The sequence below is a fragment of the Acipenser ruthenus genome, chromosome 9 (genome assembly GCF_902713425.1).
Source record: "Acipenser ruthenus chromosome 9, fAciRut3.2 maternal haplotype, whole genome shotgun sequence".
Lineage (NCBI taxonomy): Eukaryota > Metazoa > Chordata > Actinopteri > Acipenseriformes > Acipenseridae > Acipenser > Acipenser ruthenus.
In genome coordinates this window covers 33,834,006-33,854,352 of record NC_081197.1, presented here as the reverse complement: position 1 = coordinate 33,854,352, position 20,347 = coordinate 33,834,006, and the positions used below count along the sequence as shown (strand labels likewise).

Genomic DNA, 20,347 nt, shown 5'->3' with positions numbered 1-20,347 from the left:
TCTAGTTCCTTTACATTTTTATTAAAAGACATACATTTAAAAAAAAAAAAAAAAACATCTCTGTATACAATCTAAATTCCACCAACATATACAAATATGGATTGACTGCAGTACATGCGAGGTAAGACAAGATACATTCTGGGATTCACCGATAACGGAAGTGTGTCAGGTGATGCTTTTTACATTGCACCTTGTACTGACTTTACTTCTGTATTCACTGTTTTTCAACCAACCACAGTTAGAAGACCACAAAGAAAATAAATATCTTTGCAACCTGACCATTTGGAAAGGGTGAAACATCCAAATGCAGGTCTTCAAATGTAACTGTACACTAAAAAAACAGTGTTTCACCAACTTCAGGTCAGCCACATTGAAGATGAAGTTGAAATGATGTTATGTACTCTCTTATCTAGGTCAGACTCTATTACAAACTGCTCCTTGATTTCCATTCAGCACAGAACAGAAGGTAGTACACTGCAAGTGCTCACTTCACTAAGGAATGGACCAAATGAAAAGAAAGATTAGCGATGACCTGAAACAGATTCCTCAAATACATTCAAAATGAAAAATTCAGTGACAAATGTACTAATGCACATTCAGGGGATTCACTTTAAAAAGCTTGCCAGTACTCTTTTCATTCTGATTTTATGATGCTTTAGGATCATGAGGGGAAAAAAGATTTAGAAGCACTTAACTTTCATTAAGACCATAACGCACAGGAAACTGCTGACACAAAATGACTCCGGTTAAAAGCTTTTTGGCTCTGTATAAGCAAATGAACTACTTTAAACATCACTGCTGCTTAAAAATAATGAGCAGTTGTACTTGGGTTCCAGTATCATATTATAGACCACTTTGGATTTGATAAAGTAATGAATATAGCACACAACCAAATGTCAGTTCATATGATACTGCCTTTCAAAGTGTCACCATTTTTCTATTTGTCTTATATTCATGTGTGTGTGAGTGTGTGTGTGCTCAGTTTGCACAAGAGAACCCCACTGAAACCAAAACGTTCTGTCCCTGAATTTGTGTACGGTCATTGTGCTTTTACACAATCTTTGCACTGGAAAGCTGAAATCACTTCAGCTGGACAAAAAGTGAAACAAGATGTTAATTAAAATTGTGACTGTACATCATTTCTGATAATATACTTGTTTACATATGGCTGGATTACTGCAAAGAAACTTAGGCAGTTGACATCAAATATAAAATGTACAATGCAAATTGTCCATGCATCAAACGCTAATGCAACCACTGATCTGGCTTGACCAAAAAAAAAAAAAAAAAAAAAAATACAGAAACTCCTAGTGCTCAACTCCTTCTGTAACCCCCGGATATCCTATCAATCATATTAGTGTCTTCTATGGAAAAATAATGAAAACTGTGCATAAACACGGGCTATGCAACAGTTTCCTAGATTACAATTGAGGACAGTTATTGTTTGTTGCCCTCTTTTCTGCAGTGCAGAGTTAAACAGCGCATCACATGTTTAATCCTTGTGTTAATTTCACATCACTAACATGCACAGTCAAACTTCATTTCAAAGTTCTACAGAAAATTGCAATCAAATGTAACTGATCTGCCGAGTCACAATGCTGGAGGGTAAGCTGTGAAAATACTTAAGATTAAATCACATACTACAAACACATTAAGAATATTCTCTATTTTCATTACTCAACCTTTGCAGTTTTTATTTAACAGTTAAATGGACAATGTGCCATATTCATAAAGGTTAGCATGTGCTCCCTACTTTTATAAGGATTCAAAACATGGTGCATTGTTGTTGCTGACTTTTAAAATACACAAAAAAGTGATTAAATGACATACCAGTCTATTTTGCAATCATGTTCCTATTTGGAAATCATGCTGCTAGTGCCAGCTGAGTATCTGAACTCAAAGGGATTACATTGCATGTTCATAAGTCGGTTGGTACCGGACACTTTTACAAATTTGAATGGTGCTACAATTACAGTTTCATGCAGAGCTCTGCATTCTTTGGCTTGTCATGACACCTTTGTTAACTATTAAAACATGAGAAGATAAATACATCCTAATTGTTATGTATGCTAGATATTCAGTACAGAGTTTCTACAGTAACCTCTTAAACCACCTGTTGCTGCAAAATCCTTTTTTCCTTCTCTTGAACCTGGCTGTTTCCTGACATCTGGTTGCTCTAAACTATCCAAAGAGCTTCTAGTGTGGATGGAAGATGTGCCATTTATTGCCAAATACATTCAGTTGCAGAAACTATTCACATTTTCAAATTTAGAGTGAGGACTTTCTTTTTTGCAAAAGATTCTGCTTGTACAGAACCTTGAGATATTTGCTCATGCACGATGCTATATATTTATTCTGTACTGTATTATATTATGTAGAGCTCCCTGAAATCCCAATATTTCAAAAATGAAGATGGCTGTGTGGAGTCAACAGATAAAATGCAACTCTGTTGTAAGACTTCACCCAAAATTTGTCTTTCAAGTCTACCAAACACACAAACACATGTAAAACTTAACAAGACCAGAACAAACAGGGCACAGGTCAATGTCCACTTCATAAGTTCTTAATGATGTTGCAACAGGGCAATATTCACAAAGAACTGAAAACTAAGAAGGTTTGCATCTAGTAAAATGCGTGGCAAACCATTTCTAATTCCAGTGATGGAACCACAGGTTTTAGGTTTGTATGTGTGTGTGCAGAGAGAATGTAGGCAGTACAGTATATCTAGGCATCTGTTCATCTCTACATTATAGGCATGTGCAATCAGAGTTTCGCAGTGACAACACACAACATTGATCTCACTTTTAAACCAGACAATGTGAAATCCAATTCCACAAAATGAGTCTGTACAACCTTCAAACAGATCTCATAAATGCAAAATTCTGCACAACACAGTAAAATCGCTAGAAAAACAGTGCAAAACAGATTCATTAAAATTATTACACAGATACTTAATGTGAGTAACTTCTATATTTCTAGTAGGGGAATAATAGCTTTTCTATATTGGGCTGAGTATTTGGAAAGAATTATGCAATTGGCAAACTGATTTTCTTTAAAACTTGAAGCAATTAGTCAAAGCATGTAATAAAACACAGAGTAATTTACATGCTTAATACATTTTTAAGCAGCTGTCCTTGTTAGCAAGTACTGATGTGTTTTTCCTCTCTTTACCGTTTTTATTGCTTCATTTAGTACTACAGCTAAACAATTACTTAGTTTCCAGTTAATATCACAGCTGAAGGTCTAACAAACCAAACCATAACAGCTTCTAAAAGGATCATTAGTGTTATTTTCTTTCAATTTAACTATGTAGTACTTTATCTTTATAAACCAACCAAAATATTACAGCTTACAGAAATGGTGAAAAGGAATCCCTATACAGTTTCTATTAAAAAGCAAATAAGCTGCTTGTATTGTGTCTGAGTTTGGATGTTGAGACAATGGTTGCCATAAAAAAAAAATCCTCATCTCAGAGCAGCAGACACTTCTAAAATTTAATGCCACCGTGAGTCTACTTTACATATGTGTCGTGACTTCCAAAGCTGCTGGCATGGATATAAACCGCCACCTTTCTTTGATTTTAAAATAAATTATTGATCATATTAAATGGAAATTCTTCGATAGGTATTAGAAAAAAAATACTTTGTCATCACAGTTTCATCAGAAAGGACTGTACAAAAAAATGAAATGAGAAAAAAATAGACTGCGAAAATTGAGCAGTAACCTTCCCCTTGGCTAACATTCAGTTCAGTAGGACTGGATCAGGGCTTACTCCTTCCTAAAGAAAGTATGACCCACTGATCTGTGAATATAAAATAAGGTAGTGTGCTTTAAAAATGACCTAGGCTTCAGTGAACAACATCCAATTTTCTTTCCCCCCCCACCCTAGATTCACACCTGGTCAGCCACTGTCAACCGCTTTCTGGACACTGCTCTGAGGTACCTGGTACACCAGCTCCTCAGCAGCAGGGGCTGGGCTGAGGGTCCCCTTGGGGGTGTCATACTGAACATGTCCAGTGGAAACACTGCTGTCTGTCCTGGATAGAAGTGCCATCCCTGGTGATTTGAAGGTGGATATGGGTGGCTGGCTCACAGTTCCTGCCAGGTGGCTGGATATGTCCATAATGATCGGTGTGGCATATTCCGCTCCTGATGCTGGCAGTGGTTCTGCGTAGGCATGGTATATCTCCTGCAGCGGTGCATCGTAGGGGTCAGGGTCCGCATAGCTGGGGTCAACACCCTCCCCAGGCTTGAAAGTAGATCGCTGGTGAAGTGTTCCCACAACTCCTCCTACCAAAGGCTGTGCATATTCTGTTTTAACAAAAGAGAAGGATTAAAAAAAGAATAAATAAATAAATAAGGCGGCTCAAAACAAATACATTCCCCTAAAAAAGGCATGTGATTTATTCCAGTACTTTTTACTCAGAAAAAATACAAATTATTAATTATGAAACAAATATTGTACTTCTAGTTTAGATGTGGCAAAAAAAGAATGAAAAACACTTTCTATATGTTTATCTATTGGCACCAATGCCTTTATATGGTACCTGCTGGTGCTGTCTGTAACAAGGGGCCCACGTCCCTCGCTCTCAGGCGGCTCACTTCAGTGCTGCTGTATCGGACGGGGGATTCCTCCACCTCCGGACCCTTTGCTGGCAAGAACTGCTTCATTCCCTTCCACCAGCCTGCAGGTAGATGAGAATTATGATTTATATTCTAACTGGTCAATGCCAAGGCACACAGCACCAAGCATTGAAACATTTATGTTATATTGTCAGATGATTTCCTGTTTATTTTTATTTCTTTAAAGAAAGATTACAGGTACATCTTTCAGGCGCACCTGTGCATGCAGTGTTAGAGAGAGATTATCTCTGCAAGTACTGGTTTATACTGAAAAAACTGGCAATTGCTGTCCTTGGCTTACCTGGCCGATCCCAGTACGGCAAGTCATAGGTCCCTTCAGCAGTCTTCTTTCTGCAGATTAAAATCATTTCAGTTTTAGTGCAACAAACTTAATACAACAGCGCACACAACTTTAAAAGGTATTCAAAATATGGACGGAAGCAGTAAAATCGTCAATTTGCAGCATGCATGCATGCATACATACATACATACATACATAAAGCATCAGGTATTTTATTGTTGGTTTCCTCACCTATTTCTCCAGTGCCAGGCACAAACCAGGACTAAAATGAGTGCAGTGAGACCCATCACTAACACAGGAACTAGGACAGCCGCCAAGGCCACGTCTGAAACAAACCAATCCAAACACTCCTATTCCAGTTACTCATTAGTAAAGGACCCTTCATATCTCAAACCAGCAATAGGTCTTGTAGTGGCACACTTGAAATCAAAAACTGGCTTTTTTTATTGAAGGCCCTGCATTTCGTATTATGGAAGGCAAAATCCAGAAATGACAAAAAAAAATCTAAAATGACATAATGGTTTCAATTATTTCCCTACTTTAACAACTAAGTGTAATCATAAAAACATACATTTTGTTACAATTGGTTAGACAGTTCTCTCGTACAAGTGTATGACAAGTACATAAATATAGACTGACAATCATCTCCTTACATCCCAGACTGATTCCCTCAAAATGTGCATGTCCTAATAAATGTCCTAAACAAGTTGTCCCATAGAAATATGTAACTTATAATGTAAGTACAGACCTCTACTAAATCCCTGTCCCTGAGGACATTCATCCCTAGCAGAGATTAACCCTTTGCGGTGCATTTATTCAGCGTGTCTCAGGCGCGTCAGGTCTAATTTATTTTCACACTCGCTATTTATTTTACACGCGCTGTTTAAAAGTAATTTTATTCAAAGTAAAACCGGTTTAAAAGGCACTGCATATCAATATGACACTCAGTACTGCATCTACAGCCCTGCCCCACCCCTTGTTCGCTGTATTTATCACATACCTCTTCATAGTCATGCATACTGATAAATCATTTCCTGATCACTCGTTTTATCACCAAACTCCTCAATAATGCTACCCAAGTAATTATTTTATAACTATAACATCTCATGTCCGTGACATTCTTTAAGGGCTAGATGCGGAAGCAGCTATCTTGTTTGTTTATGTCCGTGTTATGTCTGTCTGTGGTGAAGGGACTATGCGTATTGCTCAGATCCGCCTCCTTTTTTTTCGGCTTCTATCGGCCATTGAAAGCTTTTCTCTGCTTTTTCCAGAGAAAAAACGACTAGAGACCTGTGCTTGATGTCTTTTTGATGAAAAATTGTAATGTTGGACCTGGTCCGACATAGGACCGCAAAAGGGTTAAAAAAGAAGCCCTGTATCACTTCCTTATCGTTAGTAGGCACATGCCTGGGTGTTAATTGGCTGTACTTCACTCTAACCAATGGGACCAACTAAAGCATTCTGCCGGTGTACCTTTGGTTCCATTGAGAGTCACTGTGGTGTTTCTGATGTCCGGGGTGAAGGTTGTCTCGTCTAACTGCACTGGAAAGTCTGTGCTGATCTTGGGGAGTGGTGGAGGGATCGGGGCCCTCCCTGTAATCAGACAGAAAAAAAAAAAAAAGAAGTTACATACCACAAGTTGAAGAGAATTTATTTTGGATAGGATGGGAATATGCACCACCCTCAAGGAATGGCACTGTTTATGAGTTATCCATTAGTGTACTCACTCACAGGACACACTTAATACATGGTTTTAAAAAGGAAACAGTCTGTAGTATTACACTAAATTATTTTTTTCTCTCCACTGCACAGCACATGCATGACAAATTGGCCTATCAATTATACATTTGGTAACTTACCAACTTCATTAAAAGATTAATCTTATTTCTGCCTTAGTAGCTACACAACTATTGATCCTTGCCATCCACCAACAGGTGACAATGTCTCCTTTACCTAAAGATGGCTGACAGCCCAGCAGTTCCACCTTCATTGCAATCTTTTGGTGCCACTGCAGTGGGTTAATCCGGATGTACCGGGCCTCGATAGGGGGGATGAAGTTATTGCGGACTTCTTGAAAGTAATTAACGTTTCCTTGAAAAATCTGTCATAAGAGAATAAAAAAAATTGCCTTAAAAACATACCGATTTCATACACACACACACAAAATAATCTTAAAAAAAACAAACAAACACGAACAAAAAACCACAGAAACCCTGTCCTGTGGAATTTTTTGGGTAGTTCACGTGTAATGGAAAGCAATAGAAAAACATGAGTATTGCTGATTTTAAAAAAACATGCATATTACTGGAATAATTGCGTATAGAAACTGCAACAAGAATGTCCAGTGTATCGAAGTGCAATATATAACTATATATTAGTAACAAATGCAACATGTTCTTTCTCTGCATTTAAGTCTTGACATTTCTTAACCCACCCCCGCTGTTAAGATGGTATTAAATTTAGCCGATTTTCAATCAATTAAAAGAAATAAATGAGGAGACTGACTTGAACAAACGATCCTGCACAAGACAAAACATTTTTTTAGGGTTTACAGATAGCATACTGAAACACATACCAGAACACACAAAGAGACACTTGACTTGTATTGTAATCCTACCTTGTCATGGTCTGCATTGGCTTCCCTGAACACACTCCAATTCTTCCCATTTTCACTGTACAGCACTCGATAACCAGAGACATAGTAATCGGACATGGTTGATCCGGTAGTTGAGATGCCTACAGACCAACAATACAAAAAAAGGGGCTATTTAACACATGATCTTGGCTAAAGATGTGTGCCACCAACACAAGCAGTATTTTAACTATTGTTAAAGTATTACTCTATGCAATCTTTACAACCCAATTAACTCAAACTGATGCAATAACCTTATCTAGGTTATTATTTTATTATTTCAAAATATAAATTTTACTTTTGGTGTATACATTGCCAACACAGAACAATTAAGCTTCAGTAAATAACTTACCCAAGGCCCACTTGTTCAGCTGTATTGGGCACTACGGCCAATTATTAGCACTTAAGAAAAATGACAAACTAAAAAAACGTTTAAACCCATAACAATGGAAATAAACTTAATCTATTACCCCTTTCACACAGACGAGTTATGACGGCTCAGTACCGGCACTAATGCGGTATTTTGGTCTGTGTGAATTGGCGATACCGCCACAGAGTCGTCATTGGTGGTTCAGAGACAGCACTGAACTGTCTTAACCTCTGTGTGAAATGCTATGCCGGTTCTGAAGCACTGTAGTGACTGTATACCGGATGCAGTTGTTCAACCAGGTACTCAAATGTTTCTCTTCCCATGCGGAAATGTTTTTTCCACTCGCTATCAGAAAATCTTGGGAGTGTTAGGTTGCAAAATACAAGGAGCATTCACACGAGCATCCTTTATATATAGAAAATACCAGCATCCACCGTACTTTCGCTCTCTGCTTTTGCCTTAAGAGCTGGACTCTCTTTCTTTAAAATCTATCGCTTTCTTTAGAATAAAATACGCAACCTATATTGTGCCTGAAGCTTTAACTGAACATTAAAAACAAACAAAATTTACTTCTTTTGTTTTGCATTTTGTTTTGTGATTTTGTTTGGTTTCCGTTGCAATGAAAACGATCTGATGACTGACACTTTTGAAATTTGTACTCCCAGGATCCCCCTTTGGCTGTGTGAAAGGGTTATGACAGTATTATACTGGCATAGATTGCGCACTTTCGTGCTGTGTGAATGGGTATTTAAAAAAATAAATAAATAAATAACTGAAACGTCTCAGTAGAGGCAGCTCAGTAGCGGCATGCGTGTGTGAAGGGTATAAATTGTTGTTTTTCATTGGAATCTTATTTTTTTTTAGTATTTTATTGTTACTTATCGTATTAAATGTAAATGTCTGTGTCTGTCTGTCTGTATCTATATATATATAAATAAATACATAAATAAATAAATAGATAAATAGAGAGAATGTCATTGCCCCCCTGCCTTAAGTCAACCTCCCTGTCCTTACCTGTTATTCTTTTCTCTTTCTTCAAATCCACTTGTAGCCATTGGTGTTCATTGGTATCTAAGGCAGCCCAGGGAGGGCCTGGTTTCTTCAGCCTGGCTCTTTCGGGCCCCCACACAGTTGGCTGCCCGTTGACGTCCCATTGAAGCACAGTGGATGCTGTGATCTGTGCATTTCGGACAACTCCAGACTCTAGCCCCAGTGTCCCATAGCAGCCTGTTGAATAAAGACTCATTAGTTGGGATTTGAACCCAGGAGCTCGATGGCCATGGGCCTTTGCTAACCACTAGAACAAACCTCACAACCTTTGCACCTTGTTTGTCTGATTTTGCTGGATTTACCACACTACTTTTTTGTTTTTTATTAAATAAAATATTCACACTGATGTGACATGCACAGTAAAGCAATTCCTAGAACTATAGGGACAACATGTACACATATAATAACAGTACTAGTTTTGGCCAAATACTATTCATGCAACTAATTTCTTATGTTGTATTGTTACAGTATTGTTACCCAACATTTTAAACCACCCAAGGAGGAAAGTACTGGTAGTAGTAAAGCACAAAACAGATAACAAATCAAGCTTTAAAACTACATGGAAATGCTACATATAACCCAAACAAACTGGCAGTATATTCATAAAATATCAATCAAACGCTGCCATTAAAATAAAAGGAACATTCTATAACATGAAACCGTATTTATACCCATTTGTAATTTTGTTAAACTGGCTGCATCAGGATACTGCTGCCCTTGTCAGGGGTTTTATATATTCTACAATCAAATTATTACACTGAGTTAAGGTCTGGAAATTAGGAGTCAGACAGGACTAAAACACCAATTTCACATTTTAGCTGAATGGTAATGCATTTGCCAGTTAATTTTATCCAATTAAAGAGTACTAAAAGCTAAAATGTGTCTGGTTTGAAAGCCGACCAGTCAATAGCTGGCTGTAACTGTTCCTGTGTAAACCAATTTAAAAGAAGCGGTGTACCACAAGTGTGCTTTAGTAAAACAATTCCTTGGTATCTATTCACTACATGTACAGTTTGTTTTAGCAGTAGGGTTAGATGTTATCACCTCCTTGAAACCACCTTGCCATAACGCAAAGCTGAAACAATACATTTTAGAAACTTTAATCTGAAACTGTTGAAAAAATAAAAGGAGCATTTAGGTGGTCATGTCTGAAATGTAAGGAATCCTCATAGCTATTTCAAAGAAACCAATTGTTACTAGGCAACCCAAGATATTAGTGCATATCCATGGTTAAAACTAGAAAGGGTCTTTAGTCTCTTTTCAAAGACTGAACAAAAGTATTTGTTGCTATATTGCAATACCTCTTACTAAATCAAAAGAAAGGGAATTAAACTTACCATTGGTCTTAAAAGTGAAGAGGCTGGCAGAAAGAGGGCCGCTGTGAAAAAGGAGACAAAGATAAATTAACTGTGATCATTTAAATGACTTAATAGTTTTTTTTTGGGGGGGGGGGGGGGGGGGGGGGGAATAAGCATTAACGATGTTAGAAAGATTGAACTGGCCCAAGCTTAAATGAACTGCTGTATAACATAATTACTCAAAATATTTACATAACATTTAATAGGATTTCGAAGCAGATTTCATACCAGTGTCAATTTTATTTTTCCTCCCCTCCCCCCAATAGTGGCAGATTTCATGCACTTTTTTTACTCACACTTTGGACGTGACATTATTTGCGAGAGAGCCCTCGTAGTACGGGATGCCTTTGCTGTTGACAACATTTATCTGTCCACCAAGGACATTGGAGACGACCCCAGCATGAATACCTGCCCTACACAGCAGGGACGACTAAGAAAAAAAGAAAGAAAGAAAGAAAAAAAGAAAGGAGGTTATCAACTAAGCACACCATAAAAACAGTACAACAGTACATAAAAGGATGATGTTGTGCATGAAGAGCTAGTTTTCATTGAAAAAATTAACAGAATCTACTTAATTGAATCCCCCCCCCCCCATTATCACAGCCCCATGATCACTATTAGGAGCCCTGTGAATTTGAAACTGACCCTTCTAGAGGCCAAATGTGACATCTGAAACTCCATCAGCATCAGAACTACTGGCAGGAAGGTGGAGTCCACGGATTTGAATGACATGCCAACAGTGGTGATCTAATAAAAGTATGCATCTTGGAGACAGCAGTGCAAGTCTACATTTGTTCGGTATTATAGGAAATTAAATCACCACCACCATTAGTCTGGGATTCATTTCATAGTTTTTTTTTTTTTTTTTTTTTTTTTTTTTTTAGTAGCCAGATAATCTTACACATGACTAGACATTTCAAAGGAGATTCTTGCTCCTTTGCCTTTCAGATCAGCCTTTTCCCATCTTTCTTCTCTTCTACATGTACAATATGCACACATTGCACAGTCTGATTGTGTAGTCCAGAACTCTTTTTATAGATGTGTATGCCATATACAGAAACATGCAAAGAAATTTGTTTTTTTTTGTCTATGGAAAAGAAAGGGTTGCAGAGATGCTGCATTTGACTAAAGAACAAAGAATTACCCTTTTGTTCTGCCTTAGACAGGTTACATCATGCATTGCCCATAGAAACTGGCCAATATTACACCACAAAGCATTACCTAACTTTTTTACTAATGACTCCTTTGCAAGTCATTGAAATGAGTAGCAATGGCAGTAGAATGCATTGAGTAACCTCTTGGGAGGAAACCAGTAGGTATACCTGCGCTGCACCTCCTTTGTTTTACACACATACTTACAGTCTAGTGTTGGATTTGCTGTACAGCTCATGATTTCTAATGCGGTCAATGATATTGTACCAAAGCATCCTGGTAAACCTTGAAGGGACCCTCCTCCCCCTCCATGTTTTATTGATGACAGCTCTGTGGTCATGGCCACAAACCCAGTGAACCGCTGACGTTGTCTCTATTCACCTCTCTGGAATTTGAAAGTCATTTTCCCATTTCCTGTGGCCAGATAACTAAACCCTATTCTTGTACATGGACCAAAAACAGAAACCCTAAAATGCAAAAAACTAACATTTGTTTATTGCAACTACGAAGGGACTGTGGCAAAGTGGTAAGTGGTACGTTCAGGTGCAGTGCAGTAATCCAACAAGAAACGACAGACAAACAAAGTACGGGTGAAAATGTTTTCTGTTTATTTTAATCCAGGGGTCAGATGACCAAACAGAAACAAAACAATGATGGTTGGCAATACACAACGATGTGTATTGCACAGTCCCGTTTACAATGAACAATAATCCCAATGGAAATACCCAAACACAAACACGGTCACCTCTCCCAGTGAGTGCTGTAGTGCTGGTAGTGAATTTGCAATGTTATTTTAGTGAACAGTCAGTGCGTTGTTGTCCGGGTTTTGTGCTGGCCGTGGGCGACAGCGCAGGATTGTGTTTAGCCATCTAGTCTAAATACACAAGACAAACAAGACGATATAGACAGACTGACAACAACAAACAAAACACTCATGTTCTTTTAACACAGTACACCGGTCCTTTCTGTTCTTTTGCATAACCACAATAAAGGAACAGATCACATCACTACGTCCCCTTTTTATAGCGTCAACCATGACCCCTTGGTTAACTAGCACATCCGCTCCTCCAAGGTCAGGAGGGAGATCTAACACCAATAATCTTTCTTTAAAAAGCTACTTAATCAAATCCGTATTATACCTTTCTAAACAGCTGAGAATCTTAAGACTATTAAGAGAATAACGTTTTCACTCTATGATGAAATACAATGACCTAGTTTGAATGTAAAAGTGACGTTTTAAAATGCATCCAAAATCATTTCTTTAGAAATATCTCCATAAGTGTAATTTAGTGATCTCCTACCTAAAAACTGCAAAAGTATCAGTGGAGCCACAACTCTCATGAAGTAGGATCATAAAGAATTTTATAAATACTGTGTTTGGTTTTCATTTTACACCAAATAGTTTGACAGGTGCGCCTCATAATAATCTCCATTGGTGTGGTTTGAATCTTTTTAGTTTAATTATTATTTTTGTTTTGCCATGTGTCATGTACAAAAATTAGATGGGCTCAGTTTTGGCAAGTATGTTTGGACTGAATTTTCTTTATTTGATTTCATGTAGCAAAAATCACTAAGACTGTGTTCATGGTTTAATAAAAGCAAAATCCTAAAAAAGCGTGTGTGTGTTTTGTGGGACAGTGACAGGACAAGTAGATTTTTAAGAAGGACAACTAGATTTGTCTAGCATTTTGTCCCTTGAGCAGATATCCCTCTATTTCTGATTTACAGTAAGCATCAAACCCTGGAATAAAAACTAACAGGAGGATTTCTTTATCTAAACTACAAACTTGTTGTGGGTCGGAAACCCTTACTGCCTTCAGAAACTTGAGCTGGTTCAATGGCGCTGGAACCATTTTTATTTTATTTTTTTTACAGTGTGGGTGCTGAAAGCCATTAAACAAACCTATAATCCCTGTATATGATGGAAGCCATGCATTCAGTTGCTATTTTGTTAAACAAAGCCAGCTTCAACACCACAGTCCTTGCAACAATGTTTACAACATGCTTACCATAAAACATTTAGAGCAAATCTAGCATGAATACAAAATAGTTTAGTGTATTTCCACCAAAATTCTAGTCTCCAGTGATTGTATACAGTTCTGGGTTGCCCAGCGAACTCCTGCATTTCTTATTGGCACATTCTCTGCTCCCCTTAGTCAGTTTTACTCTTGGCTGAGTGGAGGAAATAAGAGGACAAGAAAAACTTGGAAGCTGATTAAGTATTTTGCAGTCCTAAGAAAATCAACCCCAATGCCCCAAGATAAAATGGTGAGAATGCGTGGCCAGCAGCGAGTGATCATTGACAAACTGGCTGTTGACCATGCGTATGAAAACCTGTGATGAATGCGGTAGAGGAATAAACTAGATAATTAATAGCCAGTTAATCCCTTGGCCACAATATAAAAACAAGCAGCTTTGGCTGAACGGGGTGGTTGGATGAGTAGAAATAGAAATGGAGACAGTGTTTGAGAGATCTATGAATGAAATACAGAAAGCAACTGCTACCTACCTGATCGTTGTACCAGCACAGAATTTGTTTTGTGTTCTGTTTATAGTGTTTGTTTATTTTGGCCCTCATGCCCTTTTGTTTGTTTTGTTATTGAAAGTATGTGTTATTTAATTAATAAAACCAACATGAGCACAGAAGCGTCTTATTCCCCCCCAGTAGTTGTATTGATATCCATTCATTTCCTGGTCTGACCCACAAGCCATCCGGGTCACACCCCCCAAATCGGCAGTGCACTGTTTCAGTGTCCCTTATTGAGCAACGCAACACAGCTGGTCTAGCAAGGGCAGGGCAACACTTCACCACACAACGCAGAGATCCATAGTGGTAACCTGCGCAGACAGGAGCACTGGCTTGCAGAAAAGTAGCGTATAATGCTATGATCCACTTAAGGCTGACTTGCGATGCTGATGATTTTTTTTTCATGAGAGAATGGACCTCGAACGCTTCCTGAACGTCACTGTATATGTGTGTTTTTACTAGTATTGCTCTAGAAAGCAGCACCTACGGTTAGCAGCATTTGTGACAAGCTGATTTTAGCAGGTGGTGCCACTGAAGAATTTACGTGATTTGTAAAATATCCCGCCCCTATTGTGACCGTCAGCACCGATTGGTCTATTATCGTTTGTGTTCCAAAGCAATGTGAAGACGCAGTGCTTTGCACACCCAGCTCCTAAGATTTACGAAACTAACAGGATTTATCATTGCACCAGCACACCCAGCACCCTTAGTTCCCGCACCACTGAGCTGGTCGCATACAATGTGCTTTTGTTCTGCATTGATCAGGGTTGTAGTAGCTCGTCAATTTTTCATTAACTTTGTGGAAAGTTTTAACACACTGTTTGATTATACTGGCATCTGTGCTGTGCAACTCTTGTACGTATTTATGAATTCTGCAACTTTATATTAGACATTTGATGAACTCTAACATTATGGCTTTCAAACCACTGTATAAGATCCACTAGATCCTTACCATGCATTGCAATCAGGGAGAGTTGAGACACCAGGTGGATATTGTTGTGTGCAATCTCTTAAATAAATGATTGTTGATTTTGTTGGTGCATCCATGTTTTCTACAACAGCAAGTCTCGAGGTAAGCTTATTCTTTAAACACATCAATTTCTAGAAAGGCCATAACTGTCCCTCGTAATTAGGGGGTATTTTCTAATTATCCAGAATGTAATGTGTTGATTCCTTAGTTATTCTTTAGATCAGTTTAGCTGGAATGGCTACACTGACATCTGAAGGTTTAGGTCTGAATTGCAGCTTAGTCCTGTCGTTTTAATTCTCCCGTGAATTTCGCATGGTCCTAGTTATAGGACTATTCAACTGTACGTGCAACCTTTGGATCAGCAAAAAGCCCATCTAAGGTGCGCTTTCCAATGAAGCCCTACTTCTAAACAAAACTCAAGGGACAATGGCTTATTTGTACTCAATGAGTGGCAACATGATTTTAAATCCCTGGCCAACAGCTGCCATCTGTAAGGCTGGAATCCCTTCACAACAAAGCCGTAAAACGGACGCCCGTGTCAGCCATAAGCAGTTACTGATCAATTTTAGGTTATTTTGAGAATATGCACATTGGATTTCAGCAAAAGTTTACAAATGAAGAACATAGTAGTTAGTGTATACCACCACTTTAAAACAACATACAAATCACAACCATCATCCTAGTTGCCATGATCTTTTACTCTAAAGCCATGTAGACAAACAGTTCAGAACTGCTGTCGCTTCTAGCTTTGAATCTTAAAGTGCTAAATACTCACATCTCTGTATCCATGAGGAATGGTTCCTGAAACCTCCCCAAAATCAGTCAAGCATCCAGCAGGGCAGTATTTGCTATGAAGAGAAATCAATACAGTTACATTCTGACATGATCCTCGCTTACAACGAAGATGTATTGTAATGCAGATCATTTGTTAAATACAAAAGATTTAGACATATTATGGCAGATGAATATACATTCTAAGTAGTGAAGTACTAGTCCCAGACATTTTTAACAGTAGTTTTTTTTTTTTTTTTTAAGTGTTATTCTGTTATTTGATCTCAAACAAGACAGTCCGACAGGGAGCCTCCTCTAAACTTGAACAAACATGAGAAGTGAGCTAAACCATCTGCTGTTGCTCAACATTTTCATAGATTTGTATTCCAGCTACCTGTATATAAAATAATAAAAGGGCCTTTAAAGCCATGACTTTTTCCTGCCAGGTCCTCGAGTAAAAACTAAACAGCTGAGGATGATGTAAAGCCTGACAGAAACACACTCTTGTTGGTCAAACATTCTCAGTTACATTTCTTCCATAAACCTCTCAAAAGACAGCTTGGTCTTGGCAACTGCAACACTAAACACTTCTGAAAAGTGTGTTGTACAGAGGTTTTTGAAATTGTAGCCTAATACAGCAACATGTTTCTCTGGTCAGAAAAGACTTGCCAAACATTATACATTATAGTTAGCGTTCCACGTCTCTGGTTTATTTCAAATTTTAGCAGAAAATTACAGGATTTTTTTTTTTTTTTTTAACTGAACGTCGGTTTTTACTGATCTACTAGGTGCTATTTTCTAGGAAATACACAATATTTATTTTATAAATTTGATTAAAATGCCGTTATATTTTGAATCCGACATCGTAATAAGCAGCCCTACACTGTATCCTAGGATACTGCAGATACGTTTAGACGTCAGAGGATCAAACTACTAGCTTGATCAAAAACTAAACTGAAATACTTACATGAAAATATATTTTTAGTGGAAAGCAATTACTACACAAATCAGATCTGAATAAACTATTATTCTTACCTGAATTCTGGCTCAGTAAAGTGGCTTCCTTTGTCTAAGCAAGTAATCAAATCTGGAAGGCAAATAAGACAAAGTTGAACCAGATATGGGAGCAGACTAACCGTGCCTTCGGTGTGCACTGTACAGGATGTTTCAAATGATTAGGGAACGAGAGCTCTTGTTATTTGGTGAAGTAGATTACCATTTGCCATATGTAATTAAAGGTGAAATGAAATTGCTCTTAAATGATCAAAACAACAGTAGTGAAGAGAGGAGCAGGCAGGTGGTCCATCAGTGTTCCATACACTTTAACCTTTTATAATAAATACATATATTAAAAAAAAAAAAATCCAAGCCAGGAATTTGAATTATTGATGGAAAGTAAATGTTCTTTACTGTGCATTCTCTGCACATATCTACCAATCTGCAGAGAGACCTCTTTTACAGCAAATCTGTTGTAAGAAACACAACTAGTTTTCATTGTGTTCCCTACACTGGACATCCAACTGTTCTTTGTTTTTGTAGATCTATTCCCCATCAACTCTGACGGGGGGGGGGGGGGGGGGGGGACACAAAAAAAAACAACACACACCACCTACATCTACAGTTTCCATAGGAGATGTATTCTCTTGATGTGTACAGAATAGCGAGTCTACGTCAGCGCATTCCACAATGCTACATATAAAAGTAAACTATGACTTGGTAGACCACAAAAAAAAGAAAAAAAAAAACACACTTCATGAATCACAAAACCCAAGATCTTGGGGTTTTTGCCTGATCTCACTCATGCCGAGTAGGCATTTGCAGGGGGAAAGCAACTTTTGTGGAAACAATGTGAATTAGGAGTTGGTACCCTTTTCTATATCCATCCAAACACCCACACCCACCACTAATAGTGATTTATAGGGGAGCCCCAATGGGGGGGGAGAGACTGCAGTTCAAACTTACAGCAACACCCCCTTATTAAAGGGAAGAAAAAGACACTACTTAAAAATGTAGTTTACTGTCTCACTAGAATGAGAGGGTTGTTTAGTTTCCATGGCAATCCAACCTCTCTTCAGTAAACATGACATTACAGTATTTGTGATTTGTTATCGACACAAATCAAATAGGAATTTGGACTTAGCACTGGAAACTGTATGTATTTTTACGGCAACTCAAATTGTTTTAGTAATCCTACATTTCCACGGTTGATTTTTTTTATTATTGTTTAATAATCCCACTTTCATGTAATCATATAGAAGAGCACCGTACTGCCAGTACATCTCATGCAATAAACAAAATGGCAGCACAGCCATTCAACATGCTGTCCACATTACTGTACTTGTGGGGTCATCATACACAGGTACCAAAGAAACAAAATTATTGGGGAACAAAAAGAAAAAAACTGGAATAGTTCTCAGAAGTGGGTGAACATCATTCCAAGTGAAGAATGTTTCTACCTCACTCCACTGAACCTCTCGGGGGGGGGGGGGGGGGGGGGGCATCCTGCTGAACCGGGTTAGTCTAGACGCCTGCATTTTGAAAGGGTCAAGATGTTTGGGATTCCACAAATGACTGAAAATATGAAGCAGCTTCTGTCACTCAGCCACTGTAAATGAAAATACATATTCCCAACCGCTGCTGTAATGTCTGCAGGAAGTGCAGCTGCTGCAGTATTAGAAACTGGACAAGTTATTTCTCAAGTTATTAAACTACTGAATTTGGCATACTACACTGTGCCACCAATTGTTTCCTATGCTATACAGTACATACACAGGGCATGTGTGCAGGTACAATTGGGACAAAAAGACAACAGGTAGGACTCAGATTATGAAGAAACAGGGATACATACATACATACATAAAACTGTACATAAGTTTTAAATGTACCCAACTGAGATTAGAGATTCAGTGACTTCTGATTCTGAATAGTATTCTTAGCCATATCGGGATGTATAAACTAAAATACATAAAAAAAGGTCTCCAACATCAAACTCAATCTCAGTTACAGTAGGCTGCTCTGGGTAAACACAAATAAAATAGATAGCATTTGTTCATTATGATATGGAAAGTTGTGTAATATTTTAATTTTGCAGAGGGAAAGTGATTTTGCAAAAAAAACAAGAGCCCTTGCATGTCTAAACATTTCAAAAATGGAAACTGACTTTAGTTATTTGGAGAATGGTTGCTTTGTTTTCCACAAGCTGATGCTTTATCAGGATGACACACAGCGCGTTTCAACTCCACCAGGCAGACAGCCAACAGGTCTCCTGGTGAGGAGACCTTGCTTTGCTTTTCTGTTTGCTGCAATGCAATCTCCTCTGTGACTTTACAGTCTGAATTACAGCAGCCATCACTTTATTAGTTTTTTTTACTATTACAGTGGAAAAAAAGTACTCTCAACCACCAAAGAGATGAAGTAAAATGTTCTATATACAGAGCTGGCTCAAAAATGATAACGTACAGTGGTTTTAACTCCGACGTGGAACTATTTACAAGAAACTAAGCATACTGCCCTTTGTTATACTGTACTGCTACTGTACATAACAATTATAACATTATAATTTATATATATATATATATATATATATATATATATATATATATATATATATATATATATATATATATATATATATATATATATAAAATATTAGTTTTTATTTCCTCTAATGGTACTACAGTAGTTTGGAGGTTAAAAACATGCCATTACAGTTCAATGTCAAATAATCAGACTACAGATACTTAAGCAGTCTGGTTAGCTCATTAATTGACGACACCCTGGAAGTAACTATGAAGCATTCCAGTACACAAAACTACTGCAACTACCCAGCATTTCCTGCCTTAAAAGAAGATGAACCCTGCCAGCTACTGACACGTTTTATTGGGAACATGCAGTAGTCTGGATACCTGATCTTATATAACCAGTGCAAACACACAGTACAGCTCAATTGCATTGAATTTATCTACAGCTTTTACTGTAATTGTATACTTTGTTAAACTGTAGCAATTACTTAACAGAAAAAAATAGATACCGACCTGTAGGAGCCCAAAACATGTGTTTCAATCTCAGTTTGCAACAGTCCTATGATTTAAAACTGACCCTTAATTATTGATTAATGATTACTGTAAAGTGTACCAGTCATATCGATGGGTTCAATAATCTCAATTTAGAACTGTGGCAGACTCCTCATTGCATCAACAAAGGACAGTATTCTAAACAAGTTGGTATTAGAAAGAAAAAAAAATGTATGTGTATATATGTGTATATAAATAACTATATTGTGTGTTATAACACAACTAAATAACTTGAAATCTGCAACTTTTTAGGAGCTGAGACCAATTAAAAAGGCCTAATTAAGCTAAGTATTAGTTCAATTAAGGGTTTAGTGAAGTAATTGAGAGCTCAGTTGGAATGCAAATCAGAAGACCCAGGGGTCCCTGAGGACCAGGGTTGAAAACCATTGGTCTATAGCATTCAGCAACATGCGGTTAACATTATTTGTGTTTATATAAAATCTGTAAACTGCTAGAGTTGTTTCTTGCAGAACAATAATGATTTGTTGGGTTTATATGCGTTTGTTTTATGACCATTCTT

The 20,347-nt window shown here is 37.8% G+C and overlaps 1 protein-coding gene across 1 annotated transcript in view; it reads right to left on the bottom strand.

Annotated features, from left to right (window-relative positions):
• Positions 1 to 20,347, bottom strand: part of LOC117406118 (discoidin, CUB and LCCL domain-containing protein 2-like) — a 46,726-nt gene continuing 26,379 nt past the window's right edge. Inside the window, exons 4-15 of the mRNA XM_034009942.3 lie at positions 16,790 to 16,841; positions 15,759 to 15,831; positions 10,631 to 10,764; positions 10,314 to 10,354; positions 8,941 to 9,153; positions 7,542 to 7,660; positions 6,878 to 7,025; positions 6,398 to 6,517; positions 5,156 to 5,249; positions 4,925 to 4,974; positions 4,548 to 4,685; positions 1 to 4,311 (exon numbers count right to left, since the gene is read on the bottom strand). Of these exons, the coding sequence (XP_033865833.2) occupies positions 3,902 to 4,311; positions 4,548 to 4,685; positions 4,925 to 4,974; positions 5,156 to 5,249; positions 6,398 to 6,517; positions 6,878 to 7,025; positions 7,542 to 7,660; positions 8,941 to 9,153; positions 10,314 to 10,354; positions 10,631 to 10,764; positions 15,759 to 15,831; positions 16,790 to 16,841 (1,592 nt within the window). The 3' untranslated portion in view covers positions 1 to 3,901. The remainder of the gene's footprint in view (positions 4,312 to 4,547; positions 4,686 to 4,924; positions 4,975 to 5,155; positions 5,250 to 6,397; positions 6,518 to 6,877; positions 7,026 to 7,541; positions 7,661 to 8,940; positions 9,154 to 10,313; positions 10,355 to 10,630; positions 10,765 to 15,758; positions 15,832 to 16,789; positions 16,842 to 20,347) is intronic.